At 52.2% G+C, this 25,849-nt stretch overlaps 1 protein-coding gene across 17 annotated transcripts in view; it reads left to right on the forward strand.

Moving 5' to 3' along the window:
* Window positions 1-25,849, forward strand: part of MPDZ (multiple PDZ domain crumbs cell polarity complex component) — a 1,735,289-nt gene that overhangs the window by 404,622 nt on the left and 1,304,818 nt on the right. For all 17 annotated transcript variants that reach the window (XM_069626067.1, XM_069626068.1, XM_069626072.1 and 14 more), the window contains exon 6: window positions 704-917. In XM_069626067.1, the coding sequence (XP_069482168.1) occupies window positions 704-917 (214 nt within the window). The remainder of the gene's footprint in view (window positions 1-703; window positions 918-25,849) is intronic.

Here is a 25,849-nt window from a genome sequence, read left to right on the forward strand (position 1 = left end):
GGAAATCTGAAAGACCTCCCTGTAGGACTACACTGATGGTGCTGTAAGCTACAATGTAAAAAGATGCCTATGGAGTTGGTCAGACTCCAGCAACCAAAAGAAACACAGAGTTAAAATCACATTAAAACATACGAGAGAGTGGGGAAAAAGGTTTCACTCTCTCCAAGTAAAAATGAAAGAGTCCAGTATTCAGTAAAAGACCTGGGGAGTCTCTAGATGGAATTAGCACATTTCTGAGAATTCTCCCTAATAGTCTGGGTCAGGGTACAGATTCATCCTTTGGGCTTCATAAGGGTCCCCACAGGGCCACATACATATAACAGTTTCGGTCACCACCTTGGATAGGTTTCACTGGGGAAAAATAATCGGGGTACCCTTAAGCAAAGCCAAAAGTGGAGGGACCTGTCAAAGGTGTGCAAAAGAGGACTGTCATACTTACATAGGCAGCAACTACTGTCTAATCTATAGTTACAGTTCAACAGGATGTTGTAAAATGAAATAATACCCTGCTGATTTATTTAAGAAACCCATGTATTTATTATATAACAAAAGTACATGATGTGTGGGTCATATTTGGTGTGAAGTATATTTTTCTGTGCAAAAGAGAGGAAATGGATGAAAGAGATCGACGCATCATTCCATGTGATTTCAAATCAAATTTCATTTATTCTATTTAAACTGGGATTTAATGTTTTTTCAACAGAGATGGAAGATTAAAGGAAGTAGATCAGATTCTCTCCATCAACGGTCAAGCCCTTGACCAATCCATTACTCATCACGAGGCCATCGGCATCCTCCAGAGGGCAAAAGACTTTGTTCAGCTAATTGTTGCCCGGGGCCCACTCCCCCAACTGACTAGTCCTGTGATCTCTCGATCTCCATCTGCTGCCAGCACAGTCTCGGCTCATTCTAATCCTGTAAGTGTAACTGCTGCACAACTGAATGGGGAGTATATTGTACTTTTAATTTTAATGCACTCTACTTCTGCTCTTAAGGTGTGTGAAACCGTATTCTAAAACTATTGCATCACCCAGTCGCAACAGAGGGCCACATTTAAATGTACTTGTCAATTTTAAGACAAGGTTGCATGCTCCTTAACTGGCTTAGATCATGCGCTGGTCAATTTTTGTGTGTGGTCGTGTTCGCCAGTGTTGAGGTGCAGTGACCCACAAGGGGTGGGTATACATTTTTTAAGATTCACTGCAGCCATGTGCTTCTCTTATACTCTGCTAAATCATGGCCATATTGGTTTCAGAGTGTCTTGTCTTGTCAGAGAATTGGCATAATGTGTCCCTGTCGGGGGTAGCCAGACCTTAGTGTGCGGAAGAGAAAAGGTCAGGGGAAATATTAGAGAAAAGAAAGAGTGGATACACACCCAGACAAATAAAAAGGGAGGTGCAGTGTGGGGGCTATGGGAATGTTTTGTGATAGCTTGGGTGCATATCGGCCATGTTAGGTGGGCCGTACAATTTATGATGTAGAAAAGGTGGGTTTATTCTAATTTTTTGGAATTAATTGGAATGCCAGAAACAGATGTATTTGCTATTGCCTGTGTAGATATTCAGAAAAGGCAAGGGTCTGTGTTGAGGTAATATATTTGAAAAGTAGAGAGATCTGCTTAATAATTTATTTGCTTTTGTATTTATTTGATGAACAATGATTTATTGTACTAATTTTTAATTAATATTGACATTTACGGTTGGCGGTTACTCTGGAGGGGTGCCTGCATAGTAGCAGAGATATTTTTTTATTGTATCCAAACAACTCTTCATGCTTTATAGACTCTGCAACAAAATGTCCACAATGTTCTGAAGTTTGTGACCATAGCTTCCCCAGATTATCAGTTTTTCATAAATGTATATGTAACCTTCTCATTTCGAGAGCCTGGGTTGATTGGCGCTTAAATGGGCCATCCATTCCAAATCTGTTTTTTGTGTTTAAAAAAACGTAATTATTTAGGCAATATATCCCGAGGGGGGCATTACTGGTAGGGTAATGTCCCGGTACCGTAGTCAGAAGCCCAAGCGAAGTAAGGCCTTTCACGAAACCCCAGAGGCATTACCCTACTAGTAATGCTCCCACTCCGAAGGTTATATTGCCATTAGTGCCCCAGCATCTCATACCTGTGACCGTTTTTCACCATAACCTGTGGGCCACTTGGGTGTGTGAAAGCCTGAAAAACCTAGATGGGTGAATTAAGGGCTACAAGGTGAACACTTATGATGGTTTGAGATGTATCTTCATGCTAGAAAGTATTTTTAATCTGTGTTCCCCAGAGCTGAGACAGCACCTTGCTGACTCTAAGGAACTGGATCCCAAGAAGCTAGCAATAGCTGCTGACTTGTGGGTGGCAACAGGGCTACTCACAAGGATTCTGGGGCTCCTCTCAAGAAAGAGGATGGGAAAAAGCACAAGTAGGATGAGAAGGATAATTCTAATAATCTTCCATCAAAAGAGGGCCACAAACATAACAAGGGAAAATATCCCCCCAAACAACCTTATAGGGCTAGTGAAACCTCTGGGCCCAAACCAGAGGGAGTTTACCAGAAACCCCCATTCCAGAAGACATTTGGAAAATGTGTGGTTTGTGGGTCTGGTGACCATGTGAAATGAGATCCCAGCTGCAACAGTAAACCTTCAGGGATCCCATCTGTCAGTTTAGCATTCACACATGATATGGATACACCAATGACAGGCGCTAGCTTTCACACTAAAGCTTAAGAACCCATTGGTGTTAATGCGAGAGTTTCTTTAGTATCTCTGGGATTGTGGGAAAAACAGAACATTGAAGTCTATAATTCCATTCCTGATAATAATACAGTATTATAAAGACAGTGTAACTGTGAATGACCGCTGCCATTAGAGACACTGGGTCAGTATAACTGTGGTGGATGATTGTTTCTTTAAACCTGAGGAAGTTGCTAAGGCTCCCTAAAGCTTACCAAATTAGCAAGAGGTCCAGTCCAAATGTTTCCCATACTGCCAGCTATCATTAATTGCAATGACATGACTGTTAAAATCACTGCAAGTGTCCAGACTGAAGTGCTAGGTAGGGTACTCTCATGCAATTAGTTGAAGGCCCTGGGTGTAGTTTCCAGCACCCCAAAGCCTCCTTCTAAGAAGAGAAGGGAGTTGACAAGGAAAGCAAGCGAGGCAACCTTAAGAGACCTTGCAACTGAGACCAAGGGGAAACCCAGAGTCTGCAAAGGAAAGAAGGGCCCAAAGCCCAAACCTTCCTCAAGGAAGCAAGTTCCTGTAGAAGAGAAACCAGAGGTCAAACCCGCCCCCCACCACCAGCTGAGGCTGAGTTGGTGCCAGAAGAATCCCCAGAAGAACCATCTTCTGATGAGTCAGAGGTGGAGGAGATTCAACTCGGTCTGGAAGACCTGGATCCTAGAGACCATCCTGAGCGGTACAAGGTGGACACTCAAGGACAGGCTTCAGTAGGTAACAGAGAGAGGATCCCTCTCTAGAGGATCTGTGTCAGCAGACCGCTTCCAAGAGTGAAGGGCAAGAAACTGGGACGCATAGGCTGTACTCTGAGGATGGACTCCTCTACAGTGAGCCTATGGAATTTATTCCAGGAAACCTCAGGAGACTGGTGGTAGTACACGATTTGAGATCCAAATTCCTACAGTTGGCACATGAGATCCCCCAGGCTGGTCATTTGAGTTCCAAAGGTACCAAGTAGAGGATATCATTGTACTTCTACTGGCCCAAGATCAGTGCAGAGGATGAGAAACATTTTAGGAGCTCCCACACTTGCCAGTTATCTGGTAAAAGTGGAGCCAAGAATGTGGCACCTTTTGTCATGATCACTGCTTCCAAGGAGCCAGGACCAGCCCAACGTCCTTGGAAGCAGGCCCCTAACCCTAATCTTAAGCACCAGCCGGTCCCCACTGGGACCTTTTGGACCTTGTCCTGGCGCCGGTGGCACCAGGCTCATCAAAACCATTGGTCCCGGCACTGGAAGCGCCGGGCTCATAATAGGTGTGAAGATGCTTGGGTGGACTTACCTGCAGCAGACCATGCTGCTTACTTACCAGCCACTTAGAAGCCATCTGAGAACAGGAACTACTTTCTTACCTGGGTGGGGCAGCTCCACTCCCTGGATACATCACTGGAACTCTTCTGGAAACTGGAACTCTTTTCTTACCTAGGCGGGGCCGTGGAAGAAGACGCCTCATCACTCCAAGTCTATTTAAACCACACCCGATAGATGAAGCGTGCTTCGCGTTATTCTGCATCTGCAGCAGAACGCTCACCGAGTCTGCTCCGGCCTTTCTTCTTCCGATCCTGGACCTGCAAGAATCCTACTTACCATTTCAGTATCCAGACATCATCAGCACCTGCAAAGAACAGAAACAACAGGTTAGCAAGGCGAACTTTACACGCAGTGCTTACTTACCTGATCCATCGGCTGCGGCCGTTTCTTCACGCCGCATCTCCACCTGCAAAAACAAAAGCATTGCCATACTTACCAGCACGCTGTGAATTCCGGATTTCTTCGTTCTACATCGCCGCCTGTGAAGACAAAGTATCGTTAACAACTTACTGGCATTCCGCGGACTCCGGCGTTGCAACCCAACATCTGAAAGGCAAAAGAAAAGACATTAAGCAGGTATTTACTTACGTCCATCACGCTCGTCGCAATAAAACGCCTGCGAATACTCCGGCGTCTCTTTAACACGAACTAAGCTGCAAGGAAAGAGACAGTTAGAGCGCTTGCCATACTTACGAACTTCCAGGCGCTTCACTTCATCTTTCATCTCAAGAACCCTGCAATACATAAGGGAAAAGCATTATACAGAGTCTGCATATAAACGTGCCACGCATGTAAAGACTATAAAGACAAAAGGTGTCCAGAAACTCACCGCTCGTGCAGTTAACGACGGTAACCATCCTCTGAATTCAAGAGGCCTGTGTTTCACCAGTGAAGGAACTGGCAACGGCACCCTGCACCAGACGCAGATGGAGAGCCCAGCATTTACCTATATAAGGTGAGCACGTTGACCTGGGGGCTCTACGAAAAAGCTGGGAAGAGAGAGAGAGAGAGAGAGGGACATTCAACAACCCAGACCATTAACCCCCATATTCTTTCACTTGCAGAAACCTCACTCTTCGAGTCCGACACACAGTGCGAAGAGGTTCGACCCCAGAAGCCAATCGAGTCCTGCACATCACTTTTCGAGTCACAGACAGCTTCCTGCCAAGACCCGCGCCTCCGTGGGAATCAGGTGAGCGTTACACCTTTAGTGTCTCTACCAGTTGAGGGAGTTCCTTTTGAGAGGGTGAGGATTGACATTGTTGGTCCCCTAGGCCCTCCAACTTCTTCATTCAACCGATTTATATTGGTCGAAGTAGATCATGCCACTACATTCCCTGAAGTGATTCCAATGAGGACTGTTACTTCTAAGGCCCTACTTCCGTATTTTTAACAGAGTAGGATTTCCTATGTAGATTGTATCTGAAAGGGAGTCAACTTTTATGTAACGTTATATGCAGGCCATGTGGAAAACCTGTGAAGTCACCTACAAGTTCTCAACTGCCTACCACACTCAACAAATGGGTTGGTCAAGAGGTTTAACAGGACTACAAAGAGCATGGTTGGAGCTTTAGAAGAACCACTTAGAGGAAAGTGGGACCTTCTTCTACCATGCCTTATCTTTGCCTATAGAGAAGTACCTCAAGCTGGAGTGGGTTTTAGTCCCTTTGAGTTACTTTATGGTCATCCTTTCAGAGGCCTTTTGGCATTGATTAAGGAGGGTCTGGAGAGTGCTCCTTTCCTCAAACCAATAAGGATTACTGACTATGTTCTAGGCCTCAGACAGAGGATGGTGTTCACTTAAGTATACCAGAGATACTGGGAGTCACACTACAACCTCAGCGTTCCAGCACCCAGGGCCCAACAAACCCTCCCCCAGTGCACATATGGAGGACTTTGCCAAGGGCAAGTTAGAACTGTTGTTTATTACACAAACAGACAGGGATCATACAGGACATTGAAAATCTCCCGAACTCACAGCTCCTAAGCCTGTGCCAGGCCATTTTGTTCAGTTTCTACGTCACAACATATGACTCTTCCCCAGAAACCTACAATAAGACAGGATTGGGTAGTTGGGTTGGTAGTGCCTATGTTTGGCACCTATAGATACTATTATTTTGGTCCTCCCGTGTCAGGTGGCTTGCCTGCCCCTTCCCCGAAAAACTATCTATTACATTGTAGCAGGGTCGCAGGATTACCATTGGCCCTTGCCCTCTGCCATACACCCCGGATCTCTGTTCCCTAATTGTCTGGAGCTGATCTCCCCAGGCCTGGGACCCAGCTCTGTTCTCAGCGCTCAGTGCACCTTCTGAATGTGATGAGAAAGACTGTGTTCCCAATGTAACTATCAGTGGTACCACTTTTGCCTGTGAGAGTGCCCTCAGTGTTGCAACATTGTTAAAGAATCCATATTTCACTTCATGTCTGTGTTGCTGAGAACTGTTAGTCTTCCAGCGCGGGTGAATGACCATTGTCTGACTTGGCTGCATCACGTGGTGGAGGACCGCGAAATCAAGCTCTGTCGTCTGCAATTTATGAAGATGTATTCTGCTCTTCTGCAGATGGCTGCTTGTCTTCTCTGTGAGCCCTGGTCTACTGTTCTGTAACCTCATTATAGTTAAACTATGAATTCTATATTTCTGATGTTTGTTAATCTGCTTAGAATCACATGCTGTGCATAGTCTGACATCCAGTGGTCACTGCAGAGTATTGCATTTTGTTTTTCGTAGTCGAAAAGGGGACGTCGACAAGGCGTGTCTGTAACCCTATCCCTATAGTGACATGCAGTGTACCCACAACCCCTCACGCGTCGAAGTCCCTCAGATTGTTTTTTTCCGCCCAGTTATTGGTCGCCTTTATGCGGAGCTCCTCGAGAGACATCGCAAAATCATTTCCTTGACCCTTGGTCGTTTATTATTATTAACTATCACATAGATCCATCCCTCGACGTAGCTGCCAAGCTGTTCTCCGCCGAGCAAGATCTTCGACGGAGGGACGAGCGGAGGAGATCCTCCGGCGCTGCCGAACACGTGGCCGGGTCTCGCCGGCCTAACACAGTAGGGAGAGTGGGGTTGTTGGTAATTTCTTTGTTAACACTCTGAGAATGCCTTTCTCTTTCCCCTCCCTCTCTTTCGAGGTCGTAATCACATTTCATGCCCTCAGCTATGGAGAGGACGCCCTTTGCCTGCGTTGCAAGGGCAGGTTTACCTGGAAGGACAAGCACAAACGGTGTAACCGTTGCTTGCCCCTCGATCACAAAGAGGATGGCTGTGCGGCCTGTAAGTTACTTAAACCCAAAACTTTAAAGGACCGCAGGGTCAAAAGGTGGGCAGCATTTCGATGTCTAGGTATGACTCCTCGCCACCTGCCGCCGCCGCCGAGTGTGACGGGGACAGTGATTACACGGCCTCCGCAACAGAGGTTGTAGACCTCTCGAAGGAGCATTCCCGCTCCTCCTCGTCCGTCCACGGCTCCGACAAGCCCGGCTCACGCCCCGCCTATGGGGATGAACACCCGGGCGACAAGGACAAACACATAAGCACATACCCCATGGCACGCATTCGTCGAAGACGAAGGCAGCCATAGCGTCAACGGAGGTGTCGGGTCCACTGGCGTCTTCCGCCGACCGTAAGGGTTGCAAACCCGCCACCGCTTCCGCGACCGGCGACTGGGCTTTCTGTAAATAAGGGCGCTAACCCCAAATCCACAGGCGACGCGTCTCGCAACAGTGCGTACGTTGCCAGTAAAGACTCGACACTGCCTAGCGCTACGGCGAGCGATCCCTCGACGGAGAAGCTGATCGCCGAAAGCTTCGCGCGCATAGCTTCTAAAGACGGCCAGAGACGGACGGCGGGTGACACGTCGAAAACCGCTCACAAGGCCAAAGAAACGCTGGGGACGCCAGAGGGTAGGCTGGGACAGCTCCCACCGTCGACAGAAGACCCTAGCCAGCGAGAGGGTTTCTCAGAAGGCAAAGGGACTCTATCTTCGACGCTATGGGACAGAACAAAGCAACTACAGGGAGAGGGAACTCCCTTTTCACTCCCAGACCGCTCTGGCCTACCTTACTGGACTGTAGAGAGGTTCCAGTCATGTATGGACAAGCTAGACAGGTTCATGGCCATCCCAGAAAATAAGACACCCAAGAGGCCAAGGGAGGTACTGCTAAATACCCAAAGCTCTTTAACCCCCTACAGGAAGACATGAACTCTTACGACCTCACTGAAGAGGACTCTCACTTCCAGGAAGAGTATGAGTTTGTGAATAATGAAGACCAACAAGAGGGAGAAGGTTTTCATGATGACACTAACATAGGTGAGGAGGGCTACGAGGAGGACCCAGGTGAAGGTGGCTTACAGCCCTGGCAGTTGCCATCAGGGTCTACAGACCCCGACATTATAGACATTTCTTCTCCTCAGACCACACCGGTCAGGAACCCATCTCCAGTAGACGATCAGCCCACCTTCAATGCGCTACTGAGGAAGGCAGCAGCGCATTTTGAAGTTGAAATTGGGGAGGTCACCCCAGATACTGATTTTGTCGAAAGGATTATTAAAGAAAAACCTCCCACTAGTCAAACTATTCCTATCCTCGCCTCGGTTAAGAGACGACTCACCCCATCGCTGTCCACCCCCTCGCTGGTAAGAGGGGTCAATCCAAGAATCGAGAAATTGTTCTCACCCTCTCAGTCAGACCCATTATATATCAGGGGTCACTCAGTCCCGTACTCCTTAGTGGTAACTAACGCAAGGAAGAGGGCTGGGGTTCCATGTCAACCAGCGAGGCACCCCCAGATAAAGAAGGGAAACAGCTTTATGCCTTGGGCAAAAGAATTTCCGCCTCGGCAGTGTTTTCAATTAGGATTGCCAATAATAATACATTGTTGGCAAGCTATGCTGATGCTCAATGGTGAAAGCTTAAGCAGGACATCGAAGAAGCCCCTGAACCTCTAAGAACTCACTTATTGGCTACAGTTACAGAAGGAGCTCTGGTCAGCCAGAGCATCATTAAGAACACTCTTGATGCGGCTGAAACTGCTGGCCGTTCTTTGGTGCAGGTAATTCTGCTGAAGCGTCACGTCTGGCTTCGGAAACACAGGCGTCACTCATTAATAAGCCAATAGAAGAGCCAAATCTCTTTGGAAGGGCAGTGGACGATGCACTGGAAAATGCAAAGAAAGAATTCGACACCATAAAGACCTTACACCAAATCTCAAAGCCTCCAAACAGGCGGGGATTTGGGAACAAGCACTTTTTTCGTGGCCAACGCCAACAGCAGCAGCAGCAACAGCATTACACTGCGGGCAACTGGCCCTCTAATTAGGGTACCAGTAACCAGTATAACCAAAGAGAACAACGCCGTGGCAAGGGCAGAGGCAGAGGCCGGGGCTCCAGCCCCAGAGGCATCCCTGCAAGTAACACCAAATGACCCGAAGGGAATAACATCAGACCGGTGGGTATTGTCAACCGTAGCCCACGGGTACTGTATAGAGTTCAATCGGTCCCCCACCTACAGACCTCCAAGGGGACGACGCCTGTCACCAGAACACCTTGTCATCCTCCTGCAAGAAGTAGAACAGCTGCTACAGAAAGGAGCAATAGAGGTTGTGCCCAAAAAGGACCTAACCATGCGCCCTGTACTAGATCTGCGCCCAGCGAACAAATTTGTAAAACCACAAAAATTTTGTATGGTTACATTACAGGAGGTAATTCCCCTGCTATCTCAGGGGGACTACATGACAACACTAGACATGAAAGATGCATACTTGCATATTTTGATGTTGCCAGCGCACAGAAAATACCTCAGGTTCATGATTGAGGGCAAACATTACCAGTTCAGAGTGCGACCCTTTGGCATAGCGTCTGCACCAAGAGTATTCATGAAGGTACTGGCAGTGGCAGCGGCCCACCTGCGCAGGTTGTCCATACCGGTATACCCTTTCTCCAGCATGGGGTCCGGCATGGATTCACATGCTCATCAATATTCCCCGTCGTCAGGCTGGGAATCCTCGGTAAAGAAAAAAACAGTATCAGTTTCATTTCTGATCTGTCTTTTGCAGTAGTAACCAATCACTGATCTCTGCGTCATACTGACCACAGCCAATGACTGCCCTCTACCTAAGCCCCGCCTCTGGCAGCCATCTTCAGATTTTTACCGCACTTTCAAGTGTTGGGATCCTCGTGCTATTGCTCTCGAGCGTTATTCCTTTTTTTTCGCGCTTTTTCTTAGGAAAATTTTCTCTCTTTCGGTCAAAAGAGCCTCAAGCTCCACCGTTTCTTTATCCGATCAACGGGGACCCGTGTCGGATTCTTCTACGCCACTCAAGGGTGAAGATTTCGTCGAGCCACACTTTTGGAGGACTCCAGAAGTTTCTCAGGCCCTTCTCGAGCATGGCCCAGGAGAAGGGAAACTCGACGCCTGGAAAGCTGTTCAGGGTCTGCCCTGGATGCCAGCTTCAGAATGTCTTTAAGGAGGACGAACACTCCCTTTGCCTTTACTACCTGCATGAAGACAAGACGCACGTGGAGAAGGACTGTACGTTTTGCGGCAATATGTCGGAGCGGACCATGAAGTGCCGCCATCGGCGTCTCGACAACTGGCCGGAAGGAAAGAGCCCGTCAGGCGAGAAGAAGAAGAAGAAGAAGAAGAAGAAGTCCGAGCGGTCTTCTAAGACCTTTGAGGGCGCCCCGGCGACAGGGGTCCAACAGAAGGCCAAGCGCTGCGAGTCCGCTGGCACCGGGAGCGCCGAACGGTCGGGCTCTACGGGCGCCAGGCAGGGCGCATCCTCCCCGGCGCCGTCAACCACGAGCACCCGGCGAAGCTCCTGGAGAGACCCCGGTCGTGCTCGAAGGCCCCATCGGAGGGGGAGCGAGGTGGTGACCCTCCCCCCAAGGAGAAGGCGGTGAGCGCACCTAAGGTGGTGAAAGCCTTGATCCATCCGGCCAAGGCCTCTATCGAGACAGTCGCGGCGGCCCTGGCTCAGCCTGTGGAGGCTACACCAGTGGTGGCGACCTCGGGGCCCAGAATCTCCCTGCCACCGCGGAGGGAGTCCTCTTTCATGCCCATCGACAGGACCCCCGTGAAACCTCCGACGGAGAAGAAAAAGGGGGGGCAGGAGGTCGTCGTGGATTCGGCCTCAACCTCTGAGGAGGAGCTGATCGAAGTCTTAGGCCACGGCGCTGGCGTGGAAGACGACCACCCTGTCGGAAGGGACCCCGACGTGGGAGACGACGAGAACGTCGAGGGTGCCGACGGGGCTCCTGATCGCCCGTCGGAACCCCCTCAACCAGTGCCGCAAGACAACTCGGCGGCCATTTTGTTGGCTATACAGTCCTTATGCTCGGAGATAAGGACAAGACTGTCGTTGCCACCAATGTAGGAACCGCTCCCGATGGGGGACCCGGAGCCAGGCCCTTCTGGGAGCCCTCCTCTTAAGAGAAGGATTCATCCTCCACCTCGTTTTCAACCATCGCGCCCTGCTCAGCCCTCCTCCCCGTCCACGACACGTGGAGATGATACGGGGACTGACACGGCCGCGACGGGTACAGACGACGAGGTTTACGACGAGGATCTCCCGTCACCTCCCACCCGGGCTTCCCCGCCCGACGAGATTGGATCGTTTCACGCCATGATCGCCAGGGCATCCGAGCTTTTCCAGCTCTGCCCGGAAGAGAAGAAGAAGGAAGGTTTCCTTTATCAACGGCGCGAGACCAAGAGGAAGACGGTCCTCGCTGTGCCTCTACTGGAAGATATCTGGGATGAGGGTCTCTCCCTCCTCAAGAACCCATCCACAACGCCGGCTAGAAGGGATCGGTACGAGAAGAAGTACCGGGTCCTGGACGCGGCCCCCTTGTGCCTTCGGGCACAGCCGACCCCGGACTCTGTCGTCTCCGCGGCGGCCAGGAAGAAAGCGGGGGGGTGCGGCCTCTACATCAACCTCCCCTCCGGACGGCGAGGGAAAGAAATTGGACATGATGGGACGTAGAGTCATCTCATCGGCAGCGACGACGATTAAGGCTGCCAACGCTTTGGCTATCGTAGCCCGCTACGTCTACCCCTACCTGGACGACTGGCTCATCCGAGCAAAGACGAAGGAGCTCACCGTGGAGCACACGGCAAGGACCGTCCAATTACTCACGGACCTGGGATTCTCCATAAACTACGCCAAGTCCCACCTGGTGCCCGCACAAGACGCACTGTTTTTGGGAGCGAAGCTCGACACAGTGTCGCTTCTGGCCTCTCCGTCGGAGGAAAGGACGAGGGCCATCTTGGGCAAGGTGCAGCGGATGATGGTTGCGGACGCGGCCAGGGTGAGGTCCATCAAGTCCCTCCTCGGAATGATGTCTTCTTGCATTTATCTCATCCGCCTATGCAGGCTCCGGATGCGCCCGTTGCAGGAGTTCCTGGATGCCTGCTGGATCCAGACGACAGGCAGCTTCGAGGAAAGGATCACACTCGACGAGAGTTTCCGACGAGCAATCCGGTGGTGGGGCACCCGCGCGCATCTGACGGCGGGCATGGACTTCCAGACCCCGGGCCACCAGAAGACAGTGACCACGGATGCCTCCCTGGAGGGGTGGGGAGCGCACACCGAAAACCTGCACACGAGGGGTCTTTGGCTGCCGGCCGAGAGGTCCCTCCATATCAACGTCCTGGAACTCCGTGCAGTGTTTTGGGCCCTCGGGTCCTTTCTTCCGTCCCTCAAGGGCAAGGTGGTGAGGATCTTCACCGACAACACCACCACCATGTTCTACATCAGGAAGCAGGGCGGTACCAGATCCCCAGCCCAAGGAGGCACAGGATCTGTGGCATTGGGCCGTCGCCCAAGGGATGTTTCTGGTGCCGTTTCATCTGGCAGGAATAAAACACACCATCGCCGACTCGCTCAGCAGAGAGCTGTGCTCGTGCCACGAGTGGGAACTACGACAGGATCTAGTGGACCGCCACTTCCGACGGTGGGGCACTTCCCAGATCGACCTGTTTGCGACGGCGTCGAACTCCAAGTGCCGGAGGTTCGCCAGCAGGTTTCCCCAGCCGAGGAGCATGGGCGATGCTTTCTCGTTCCCCTGGGAGGGCCTGTTCCTATATGCGTTCCCTCCATTGCCGCTGCTGATCCGGCTCATCAACCAGCTCAAGAGGTCACAGTGCAGGATGATCCTCGTCGCACCTGCGTGGCCGAGGCAGATATGGTTCCCGGACCTTCTGGACTTGTCAGCGTCCCAGTCAATCAAACTGCCAGTGGACGCGGATCTTCTCTCCAGGGAAGGAGGCGCCATCCTCCATCACGACCCGAAGTCGCTGAACTTGCAGGCCTGGCTCCTACAGCGTTAGAGTTTGGAGGTTACGACATACCGGCCGACTGCAGAGAGGTTCTTGCAAAGGCCAGGGCGTCCTCAACTCTTAAATGCTACGGATACAAATGGAAGAGGTTCCCTGTCTGGCGCCACGCACAGAAGATTAACCCTCTACGGATTACGGCTCCCCGAATACTGCCGTACCTGCTGACGCTGGCCAAGGCTGGACTGGTGCACGCTTCCATCAAGATTCATCTTGCTGCGATCTCCCGATACACCAGAACCACGGGACGGTCGTCTTTGTGGTCTCATCGTCTGGTGAAAGAATTCATGAAGGGACTGTTCAGATCATTCCCGCCGGTGAAGGCCCCGGCCCCGGCGTGGGAGCTCAACGTGGTGCTGACCAAGCTCATAGGACGTCCGTTCGAGCCTCTGCACTCGGCTCCGTTGAAGTTCTTGTCGTGGAAAACAGCGTTTCTTGTGGCCATCACCTCCGCACGACGGGTGGGAGAGATCCAGGCCCTTTCCTGCAAGCCCCCGTACTTGACTTTTCACGACACGAGGGTAGTGCTCAGGACACACCCCTCCTTCATGTCCAAGGTGCCGTCGGACTTCCACCTCAACGAACCCTTGCTGTCGCCTGTTTTCTTCCCGTCGCCTTCGTCGCCGGCTGAAAGGACTTTGCACTCGCTGGATGTGGCTTGAGTGCTGAAGTTCTATGTGGACCGCACAAAGTGTTTTCGGAAGACGTCACAACTTTTTGTGAACTTTGGACCTGTCAATCAGGGGAAGGCTCTCTCGAAGGCTTCCATTTCCAGATGGCTCTCCGGCTGTACATGTACTGCCATCGGTTGGCAAACCGACCGCTGCCTGGCCGTCCGAGAGCCCATTCCACCAGAGCGATCGCAGCTACCACGGCGTTCCTATCTGGTGTGCCCTTGCTGGACATCTGCAGGGCTGCTACGTGGAGGTCGACGCACACCTTGACGAAATTCTACTGCGTCGATCGGGATTCCATGGAGGAGTCCAGGGTCGGCCAAGCAGTGCTGCGCAACCTGTTCGCCTAAGGTGAGCCTGGTGAGGAGGTAAGAATTGCTTAATGTTGAGTTTTGATGTAATGCTTAATGTTGAGCCTTTGCCACCTCCCGTGGTTGTGCATGTGTGTACTGCTATGTATTCTTTTATTCATGAGCATGTGAATCCATGCCAGACCCCATGCTGGAGAAGGAACAAGTTACTTACCTGTAACTGTTGTTCTCCAGCATGGGTCTGGCATGGATTCACATGCGAACCCTCCCGCCTACGCCTCTGCGGCTCTTCACTTGGTCATACTGCCTCTTCACGTGCTACCAAATCTGAAGATGGCTGCCAGAGGCGGGGCTTAGGTAGAGGGCAGTCATTGGCTGTGGTCAGTATGACGCAGAGATCAGTGATTGGTTACTACTACGAAAGACAGATCAGAAACGAAACTGATACTGTTTTTTTCTTTACCGAGGATTCCCAGCCTGACGACGGGGAATATTCATGAGCATGTGAATCCATGCCAGACCCATGCTGGAGAACAACAGTTACAGGTAAGTAACTTGTTCCTACCTCGACGATTTGCTAATAACAGGGGAGTCCTACGAGACATGCTTCTCAAACACCCAGAAGACAGTAGACCTTTTGTTCCAACTGGGCTTCTCCATCAACAAGAAGTCGTCCAGCTTAGTCCCCAGCCAAATCAAACAATTCCTAGGGGCTCTAATTCGAACAAAGGACGGCCTCGTCTTCCCCTCCAAAGAGAGGGTCCAAAATATGCTCTTTCAGATCCCTCTATGTGGCCAGTCGAGAGGTGACGGTACGCAAAGCACTGCGCTTGCTAGGAATGATGGCGTCATGTATTTATTTGGTACTTCACGTGCGCCTGGGCATGCGCCCAATGCAAGAGTGGCTCAACAGCCAGTGGTGTCAGCCCAGCGGACAATGGGACGATCTAGTGGTGGTCTCGCAGGCCTTGGTTCTCTCGCTACAGTGGTGGTCGAAGGAAAACCTGGTAATAGGGAAACCATTCACCACCCCCACAGTGGAAGCCACTCTAACCACAGATGCATCCCTCACAGGATGGGGGGGCTCACCTATCCCATCAGACTGCTCACGGAGTCTGGACTCCGAGCGTAGCTTCCAAGCACATAAATTTATTAGAGCAACGTGCGGTGTTCAAGGCACTAAAACCCTTCCAGGCACACCTACAAGGGAAGACAGTGATGGTCCTCACGGACAGCACCACAGTCATGTACTACCTCAACAAGCAAGGGGGCACTCACTCTCCAGGACTGTCCAAGCTGTCCCAGAACATCTTGAAGTAGGCTCTCAGACACAACATGTTCCTATTGTCACAACATGTACCAGGGGAACTCAATCTGCTAGCAGACAAACTCAGCAGAGACTTCCCGCTGCCCTCAGAGTACGAATGGCGGTTACACGAAGACATCGTCTTCGACGTCTTCACACAATGGGGCTTCCCAGAAATAGACCTGTTTGCAACTCTGGAGAACTCACAGTGCCTAGATTACGCCTCCAGATACCCACAGAGCCGCTCCAAGGGGAACGGTCTCTGGATACCATGGTTCTCCAGCATGGGGTCTGGCATGGATTCACATGCTCATGAATATTCCCCGTCGTCAGGCTGGGAATCCTCGGTAAAGAAAAAACCAGTATCAGTTTCGTTTCTGATCTGTCTTTCGTAGTAATAACCAATCACTGGTCTCTGCGTCATACTGACCACAGCCAATGACTGCCCTCTACCTAAGCACCGCCTCTGGCAGCCATCTTCAGATTTTTACCGCACGTTCATGTATTGGAATCCTCGTGCTATTGCTCTCGAGCGTTAGTGCTATTTTTCGCGCTTTTTCACAAAAAACTTCGATTCTTTCGGTCAAAAGAGCCTCAAGCTCCACCGATCCTACATCTGATCAACGGGGACCCGTGTCGGATTCATCTGTGCCCCTCAAGGGTGAAGATTTCGTCGAGCTACGCTTCGGAGGACTCCAGAAGCTTCTCAGGCCCGGTCTCGGAGATGGCCCAGGAGAAGGGAAGCTCGACGCCCGGAAAGCTGTTCGGGGTCTGCCCTGGATGCCAGCTGCAGAACGTCTTCAAGGAGGACGAACACTCCTTCTGCCTTTACTGCCTTCATGAGGACAAGACGCACGTGGAGAAGGACTGTGCGTTTTGCGGCAACATGTCGGAACGGACCATGAAGGACCGCCATCAACGTCTCGCCAACTGGCTGGAGGGTAAGAGCCCGTCTGGCGAGAAAAAGAAGAAATCCGAGCGGTCTTCTAAGACCTTTGAGGGCGCCCCGGCGACGGGGGCCCAACATAAGGCCAAGCACCGCGAGTCCGCTGGCACCGGGAGCGCCGAACGGTCGGGCTCTACGGGCGCCAGGCAGGGCGCACCCTCCCCGGCACCATCAACCACGAGCCAACGCTCTGGGTCGGGTAAGAGGAAGGCCGAGCACCCGGCGAAGCTCCTGGAGAGGCCCCGGTCGAGCTCTAAGGCAGAGGAGGAGCGTGGCAGTGCCCCCTCCCTCAAGGATAAGGCGGTGAGCGCACCTAAGGTGGTGAAGGCCTTGATCCATCCGACCAAGCCCTCTATCGAAACGGTCGCGGCGGCCCTGGCTCAGCCTGTGGTGGCTACACCAGTGGTGGCGACCTCAGGGCCCAGAATCTCCCTGCCTCCGCGGAGGGAGTCTTCCTTTGTGCCCATCGATAGGACCCCCGTGAAACCCTCCGTGGGGAAGAAGAAGGGGGGGCAGGGCGTCGTCGTAGATTCGGCCTCAACCTCAGAAGAGGAGCTGATCGAGGTCTTAAGCCACGGCCTAGGCGTGGAAGAAGGCCAGCCCGTCGGAATGGACCCCGACGCAGGTGACGACGACGGTGTCGAGGATACCGACGGGGCCCCTGCTCACCCGTCGGATTCCCCTCTGCCAGCGCCGCAAGACAACTCGGCGGCCATTTTGTTGGCCATACAGTCCTTATGCTCCGAGATAAGGACGAGGCTACCGTTACCGACGGAGGAACCTCTCCCGTCGGGGGATCCAGAACCGGGACCTTCTGGTGTTCCCCCCACCAAGAAAAGAAGGATCCATCCACCACCTCCTTTTCAACCGTCGCGCCCCGTCCAGCCCTCCTCCCCGTCCACCCGAGGGGATGATACGGGGACTGACACGGCAGCGACGGGTACGGACGACGAGGCATACGACGAGGATTTTCCGTCGTCGCCTCCCACCAGGGCTTCTCCGCCCGACGAGATCGGATCTTTCCACTCCATGATCTCCAGGGCTTCCGAGCTTTTCCAACTCTGCCCTGAGGAGAAGAAAAAGGAAGGCTTCCTTTATCAGCGGCGCGAGGCCAAGAGGAAGACGGTCCTCGCAGTGCCTCTGTTGGACGACATTTGGGATGAGGGCCTTTCCCTCCTCAAGAACCCTTCCACGACGCCAGCTAGAAGAGACCGGTACGAGAAAAAGTACCGGGTCCCGGACACGGCCCCCCTATGCCTCCGGGCTCAGCCTACCCCGGACTCCGTCGACTCCGCGGCAGCCAGGAAGAAAGCGGGGGGGGTGCGGCCTCCACATCAACTTCCCCGCCGGACGGCAAGGGAAAGAAATTGGATGCTATGGGACGTAGAGTCATCTCGACGGCAGCGACGACGATTAAAGCGGCCAACGCCTTGGCTATCGTGGCCCGCTACGACAGGGAGCTCTGGTACAAGATAGCTCCCCTGCTGGATTTTCTGCCGGACGACAAGAGGGCGGAGGCCCTTGAGATCCTGCAGGAAGGTGAGGTGGCGTCGGACCACGCCATCACCGTGGCGACGGACATCGCCGACACTGGGTTCCGCCAGCTGGGCAACGGCGTTTGCCTTCGACGTCGTGGATGGCTCAAAGCTACAGACTTTCGGCAGGACTTCCAGACCAGAGTCCTGGACATGCCCTTCGACGGGAACAACCTGTTTGGGAAGACAGTGGACGATTCCCTTCAGGCCATCAAGGCGGATACTGAGACGGCCAGGGCCCTTGGAGTCCTGCAGCAACGACGAACGCCCTTTCGGAGCGGCGGAGGCAAGGGCGCCTCCAAAGGTTCCGGCGGCGGTTTCGCTTCCTACCGTCAAGCGGCCCGCTCGTCGTCGCAAGAGGCCTACAGAGGACGAGGCAAGTCTAGTGGACCCCGCCGTCGTCGCCAAGGAGGTCAAGGCGGCAAGGCCGCGTCCAAGCAGGATTGAACCGGCCGTGGGGTCGGGCCCCCACCGAAGCACCCCGGTGGGAGGCCGGCTGGCGGGCTTCGTCAGCGTGTGCGAGTCCATCTCCACCGACCGTTGGGTGCTGGACGCCCTGGCCCGGGGCCACGCGCTCGAGTTTCAAAGAAGGTGCCCGCGCGTCCCCCCCGTGGCCAGGAAAGAACTTCACGTCCCTCAACTTCTCCTGGAGGTAAAGGCGATGCTCAGAAAGGGCGCCATCGAACTCGTCCCAAAGAGGCTTCGGGGCTCCGGAGTCTACTCGCGATACTTCCTCGTGAAGAAGAAGACGGGAGGATGGCGCCCCATCCTAGACCTGCGACGTCTGAACAAGTTCATCAAGGCGCAGAAGTTCCGGATGGTCTCCCTCCAGCACGTCCTGGGTCAGCTGGAGGAAGGAGACATCCTATCGTCGTTGGATTTGGAGGATGCCTACTTCCACATTCCCATCCTAAAGGGGCACCGAAAATTCCTCAGATTCGTGGTCCAAGGGCGTCATTACCAGTTCAAAGCCCTCCCCTTCGGACTACGGTCGGCACCCAGGGTATTCACCAAGTGCCTCGCACCGGTGGCGGCGCAGCTGCGCCGCGAGGGGATTCACGTCTACCCCTACCTGGACGACTGGCTCATCCGCGCCAAGACGAGGGAGCTCGCCGTGGTCCACACGGCAAGGACCGTCCAACTCCTCACGGACCTGGGATTCTCCGTGAACTACGTCAAATCCCACCTGGTGCCCGCGCAAGTCGCACTGTTTCTGGGAGCGAGGCTCGACACAGTGTCCCTTCTGGCCTCCCCGTCGGAGGAGAGGACCAGGACCATCTTGGGCAAGGTGCAACGGATGTTGGTGGCCGACGCGGCCAAGGTGAGGTCCATCAAGTCCCTCCTCGGGATGATGTCTTCCTGCATCTACCTCATTCCCATGTGCAGGCTCCGGATGCGCCCGTTGCAAGAATTCCTGGATGCGCGCTGGATCCAGACGACGGGCAGCTTCGAGGAAAGGATCAAGCTCGACGAGAGTTTCCGACGAGCGAAACGGTGGTGGGGCACCCGCGCGCATCTGACGGCGGGCATGGACTTCCAGACCCCAGCCCACCAGGAGACTGTGACCACGGATGCCTCCCTGGAAGGGTGGGGAGCGCACACCGAAAATCTGCACGCAAGGGGACTCTGGCTCCCGACGGAGAAGTCCCTGCATATCAACGTCCTGGAGCTCCGTGCAGTGTTTTGGGCCCTCAGGTCCTTCCTTCCGTCCCTCAAGGGCAAGGTGGTGAGGATCTTCACCGACAACACCACCACCATGTTTTACATCAGGAAACAGGGCGGGACCAGGTCCCCAGCGCTGTCCAAGGAGGCGCAGGACCTGTGGCATTGGGCCGTCGCCCAAGGGATTTTTCTGGTACCGTTTCATCTGGCAGGGATAAAAAACACCATCGCCGACTCACTCAGCAGGGAGCTGCGCTCGTGCCACGAGTGGGAACTACGGCAGGATCTGGTGGATCGCCTCTTCCGACGGTGGGGCACACCCCAGATCGACCTGTTCGCGACGGCAACGAACACCACGAACACCAAGTGCCGGAGGTTCGCCAGCAGGTTTCCCCAGACGAGGAGCATGGGCGATGCTTTCTCGTTCCCCTGGGAGGGCCTGTTCCTCTACGCGTTCCCTCCCTTGCCTCTGCTAATCCGGCTCGTCAACCAGCTCAAGAGGTCACGGTGCAGGATGATCCTCGTCGCACCTGCGTGGCCGAGGCAGATATGGTTCCCGGACCTTCTGGACTTGTCAGCGTCTCCGCCGATCAAGCTGCCGGCGGACGCGGATCTACTCTCCAGGGAAGGAGGCGCCATCCTCCACCACGACCCGAAGTCGCTGAACTTGCAGGCCTGGCTCCTGCAGCGCTAGAGTTTGGAGGATACGACATACCGGCCGATTGCAGAGAGGTTCTTGCAAAGGCCAGGGCGTCCTCGACTCTTAAATGCTACGGACACAAATGGAAGAGGTTCTCTGTCTGGTGCCACGCACAGAAGATTAACCCTCTACGGATTACGGCTCCCCAAGTACTGCCGTACCTGCTGACGCTGGCCAAAGCTGGTCTGGCACACGCGTCCATCAAGATTCATCTTGCTGCGATCTCCCGATACACCAGAACCACGGGGCGGACGTCCTTGTGGTCTCATCGTCTGGTGAAAGAGTTCATGAAGGGACTGTTCAGATCGTTCCCGCCGGTGAAGGCTCCGGCCCCGGCGTGGGAGCTCAACGTGGTGCTGACCAAGCTCATGGGACCTCCGTTCGAGCCTCTGCACTCGGCCCCGTTGAAGTTTCTATCGTGGAAAACAGCTTTTCTTGTCGCCATCACCTCCGCACGACGAGTGGGAGAGATCCAGGCCCTTTCCTGCAAGGCCCCGTACTTGACTTTCCACGACACGAGGGTAGTGCTCAGGACGCACCCCTCCTTCATGCCCAAGGTGCCGTCGGACTTCCATCTCAACGAACCCTTGGTGTTGCCTGTGTTCTTCCCGTCGCCTTCGTCGCCGGCTGAGAGGACTTTGCACTCGCTGGATGTGGCTAGAGCGCTGAAGTTCTACGTAGACCGCACGAAGTGTTTTCGGAAGACGTCACAACTCTTTGTGAACTTTGGACCTGTCAATCAGGGGAAGGCTCTCTCGAAGGCTTCCATTTCCAGATGGCTCTCCGGCTGTATCATGTACTGTCATCGGTTGGCAAACCGACCGCTGCCTGGCCGTCCGAGAGCCCATTCCACCAGAGCGATCGCAGCTACCACGGCGTTCCTATCTGGTGTGCCCCTGCTGGACATATGCAGGGCTGCTACGTGGAGGTCGACGCACACCTTCACGAAATTCTACTGCGTCGACCGGGATTCCAGGGAGGAGTCCAGGGTCGGCCAAGCAGTGCTGCGCAACCTGTTCGCCTGAGGTGAGCCTGGTGAGGAGGTAAGATGCTTAATGTTGAGTTTATGTGATGCTTAATGTTGAGCCTTTGCCACCTCCCGTGGTTGTGCATGTGTGTACTGCTATGTATTCTTTATTCATGAGCATGTGAATCCATGCCAGACCCCATGCTGGAGAAGGAACAAGTTACTTACCTGTAACTGTTGTTCTCCAGCATGGGTCTGGCATGGATTCACATGCGAACCCTCCCGCCTACCCCTCTGCGGCTCTTCACTTGGTCATACTGCCACTTCACGTGCTTCCAAATCTGAAGATGGCTGCCAGAGGCGGTGCTTAGGTAGAGGGCAGTCATTGGCTGTGGTCAGTATGACGCAGAGACCAGTGATTGGTTATTACTACGAAAGACAGATCAGAAACGAAACTGATACTGGTTTTTTCTTTACCGAGGATTCCCAGCCTGACGACGGGGAATATTCATGAGCATGTGAATCCATGCCAGACCCATGCTGGAGAACAACAGTTACAGGTAAGTAACTTGTTCCTCAGGGAAATTTGTTTACGCTTTTCCCCCCGACTCGTCTGCTGAACAAGATAGTGCACAAGATGCACCAGGAACCAGTCACCATGATAATGATAGCCCCGATGTGGGCCTGCCAACCATGGTTTGCGCACCTGATGGAGATGTCCCTGTTCCCACCAGTGAAACTGCCCTGCCCGTACGACTTGCTGTCACAGGACAAGGGCAAGACACTACACCCATGCCCACAGAACATGAACTTAGCCGCCTGGCTCCTGAGGTCATAGAATTTGGCCATTTACAACTCCCTCAGAGATGCAGGGACGTTCTCAAAGAAGCTAGAAAACCCAACACTCGCCACTGCTATTCTAGCAAGTGGAAGAGATATGTCATCTGGTGCAGAGGTAAGAGCATCAACCCAGTCCACTGCTCTCCCACACAAATTGTCCTTTACCTGACCCATTTACTGGACTCAGGTCTAGTGTTCAATTCTTTTAAAGCCATCTAGTGGCACTTTCTGCATACACCACCTCTCAACTTAAGGTGTCATGGTGGAAAGTCCCAGTTATCAAAGCCTTCATGGAGGGGGTAAAGAGAATACACCCTCCGATAGCAAACCCAGCTCCCGGCTGGGACCTTAATGTGGTACTTACCAGGCTCATGGGCTCACCCTTTGAACTCATGAACAAGGCAACTCTTAAGGACCTCATCCTTAAGACTGCTTTCCTAATAGCTATCACCTCCATTAGGAGAGTAAGTGAACTACAGGCTCTTTCTATTCTAGATCCCTTCGTAACAGTTCACAAAGATAAGGTGGTTCTACGCACACACCCAAGGTTCGCACCGAAATTCATATCGAAATTCCATGCCAACCAGTCAATAGAACTACCAACGTTCTTTCAAAACCCTTCCAATTTGGGAGAAAAGAGCATACACTAGATGTGCGCAGAGCTGTCATGTTTTATATGGAGAGAACTAGGCCACTGAGAAAGACTAATCAGTTCTTTGTCTTGGTGGCAGCAGAAAGAGAAGGAGATGCAGTCTCAAAGTCCACTATATCTAGATGGATTGTTCAATGCATCACTCTCTGTTACAGTCTTGCTAAGAGAGAACTACCCTTCAAGCCAAGAGCACACTCTACTCGAAGCACTGGGGCATCCATAGCATTCATTGCACACACCTTTACAAAACACTACTGTCTAGATGCTCACTCTAGATCTGATTCCCAGGTGGGACAAGCAGTATTAAGACATCTTTTCTCTACTGTTCCTTCTCACAACCCGCCTCCAACTCCGGGTACTGCTCGCTAGTCTATGCACAGCATGTGATTCTAAGCAGATTAACAAACATCAGAAGACAATGCATTACTTACCGTAAAAGCATTTCTGATGGTTGTATCTGCTTAGATTCACAGGCGCCCACCCTTCCTCCCCGCTCGGATGGAAGGAACATAGACATCTTTGTACATCTCTCTCTTTTCTGTACTCACTCACGTATAGAAGGCTCCCTCAGGGCAGAAAAAATGCAAACAGAGGGACCTCGACGCGTGAGGGGTTGTGGGTACACTGCACGTCACTATAGGGATAGTGTTACAGACACGCCTTGTCGACGTCCCCTTTTCGACTACGAAAAACAAAATGCAATACTCTGCAGTGACCACTGGATGTCGGACTATGCACAGCATGTGAATCTAAGCAGATACAACCATCAGAAATGCTTTTAAGGTAAGTAATGCATTGTCATGTCTACCGTGCTATGTTTCCCATAGGTTAGTAGTATTTGGATCTTCCAGGCTTCTTATGCGATCCTGCAGTAAAATCGTGTTAGTTGTGATAAGCATCTGCAAGCTTGCTCTGCATCCCTTCTTTTGCCTTGCGTTCAGTGTTTCTGCACTTGGCTAATGAGAAAAATAATAAAATGTTTCAACGGTATGTATATGTATCTGTCCTCTATCTGCACAACTGTGTAAGCATGTTCTTTGTGTGTGTCCGTGTAACATCGTGCATGGCTGCGAGTTTGCTTCATGACTAACGTGACTATGTCGTTGTGTCACTAATGACGTCAGCACAATGGTTTTCCATTGTTAGTCAATCTGATCCATCGAGGCATTTGGATCCATGATCAGGGTTGTGGCACCTGTATCCATAAAAACATTTACTGGATAAGGTTTGAATGGTTGTCTAAGAGAATATCTGTTCGCAAATGTGGATGTCCAAACAGTGATTAACTTTGTGCTTTCTTGACTCTTCGGGCTGTCATGTTCATGGGGGTGATGAGGGGCATTCCAGGGACCCTCTTTTCAGTCCCCCATCTTGTCGACCAAACCACAATCACTGTTGTGTTTTGTAGCTTTATCGTCATTACTCCTCTAAGATGTTCATAGTAATTTGCATGGTCATTGAAACTCCATGTTATGTAACTGCAGTCTCCTTCTGGGTTGCACAATACCCATTTCGCCCAGCACTTTTTGTTGTCAAAGGAATCGTCAAATGTTATCATCTCGGTTGGTAACAATGGGCACTCCTTTATTTTTACCGTTAAGTTATTTCTTTCTTCCTGTCAAGACTACACAAAGAGAGAGTATTGACACACTCCCTGAACCACAGAAGCCGAATGGATTCGACCCTCTCACCGTGGTTTGCACGGGCGACTGATGGTCTAGACCACAGGTAGCCTCGTGCCAGCCAATGGGTCGGGGGGAGGGATTAGGGAGAGGTTGTGGATAGGGTGGGCGAAGTTGGGAAAACCAGAAATAGGGACAATTTGTTGGAATAGGCAAAGGGAAGCACAGGGAGTAAATACATACACATACTTTAATAACCTGACACTCCTGTAACCCTACTCCAGCCTGACCCCTGCTGACCTCTTCACCCCTTAGCTCCTCGCAAATAACCTGTACCTTTACTTCCTATTGACCACACATATTTTGTAAGGTCAAACATGTAACATGAAACAAGTTGAGCATGGAAACATGAACTACACTTAGCAAGCCAGATGGGACAGACTGGGGTATTTCCCCAAATGAACATACAAACGCATGGCCCCAAAAACAGACATAACATGAACATAAATCAGCTTCCCAGCCTTAACATGATTGTGCTTGAATTTGTCTAGTGTAACTGACACGTGTTTGCAGAGCACATGCGTCTCAGACTTAACTTAATGACCTGCTCCCTCCAACCAAACCACCCATTGCTTGTTCGTACTCCTTCCTTATTTGGAGCATCATGGATTACAACACACACAACTTCTCACTTGGAGTGTAATGGTTTACAAAAGAATAAACAGGTTCCTCCTCGGAACTTAATGTTTTTCACAATTAACATGTCCCACATTCTCGGCCTAATGATTTTGCAAAACAAACATATCCCTTATACGAGACGTATAGAGAAACTCCTACATGCAGCCGGAACTCCGACCACCACAAAAATACTGTATGAAACAAAACACTATCCACTTACCTTTTGGTCCAGGAGCCCCACAGGACTTCCCAGACAAGAAGAAGTTGAGCGTTGGGAGCGGGTAACCCTCAAGTCACTGCCGCGTGGCCCGGAATCCTTTCCTCCTGCCGTCCTTCCGCATGCTGTTGCTGCTTCCCATGAATCTTCTCCTAACATGCCATAACCGCCTGTGCTAACAAAATAATCTGCACCTGGCAAGGGCAGATGGCGACTGATAAGCAGGCTGCAATTACTCACAGCTGCCACACCACGCCAACTACATGATTTCCCCAGTGCTGTTGAAGCAGTTCCTCGTTTACTGGCACCCCTCTCTGTACCTTCTGTCCACAATAGGCTTGAATAATCACCCTCATGT

Source organism: Ambystoma mexicanum, chromosome 6p, assembly GCF_040938575.1.
Source record: "Ambystoma mexicanum isolate Mex_15411 chromosome 6p, UKY_AmexF1_1, whole genome shotgun sequence".
In the NCBI taxonomy this organism is placed as follows: Eukaryota; Metazoa; Chordata; class Amphibia; order Caudata; family Ambystomatidae; genus Ambystoma; species Ambystoma mexicanum.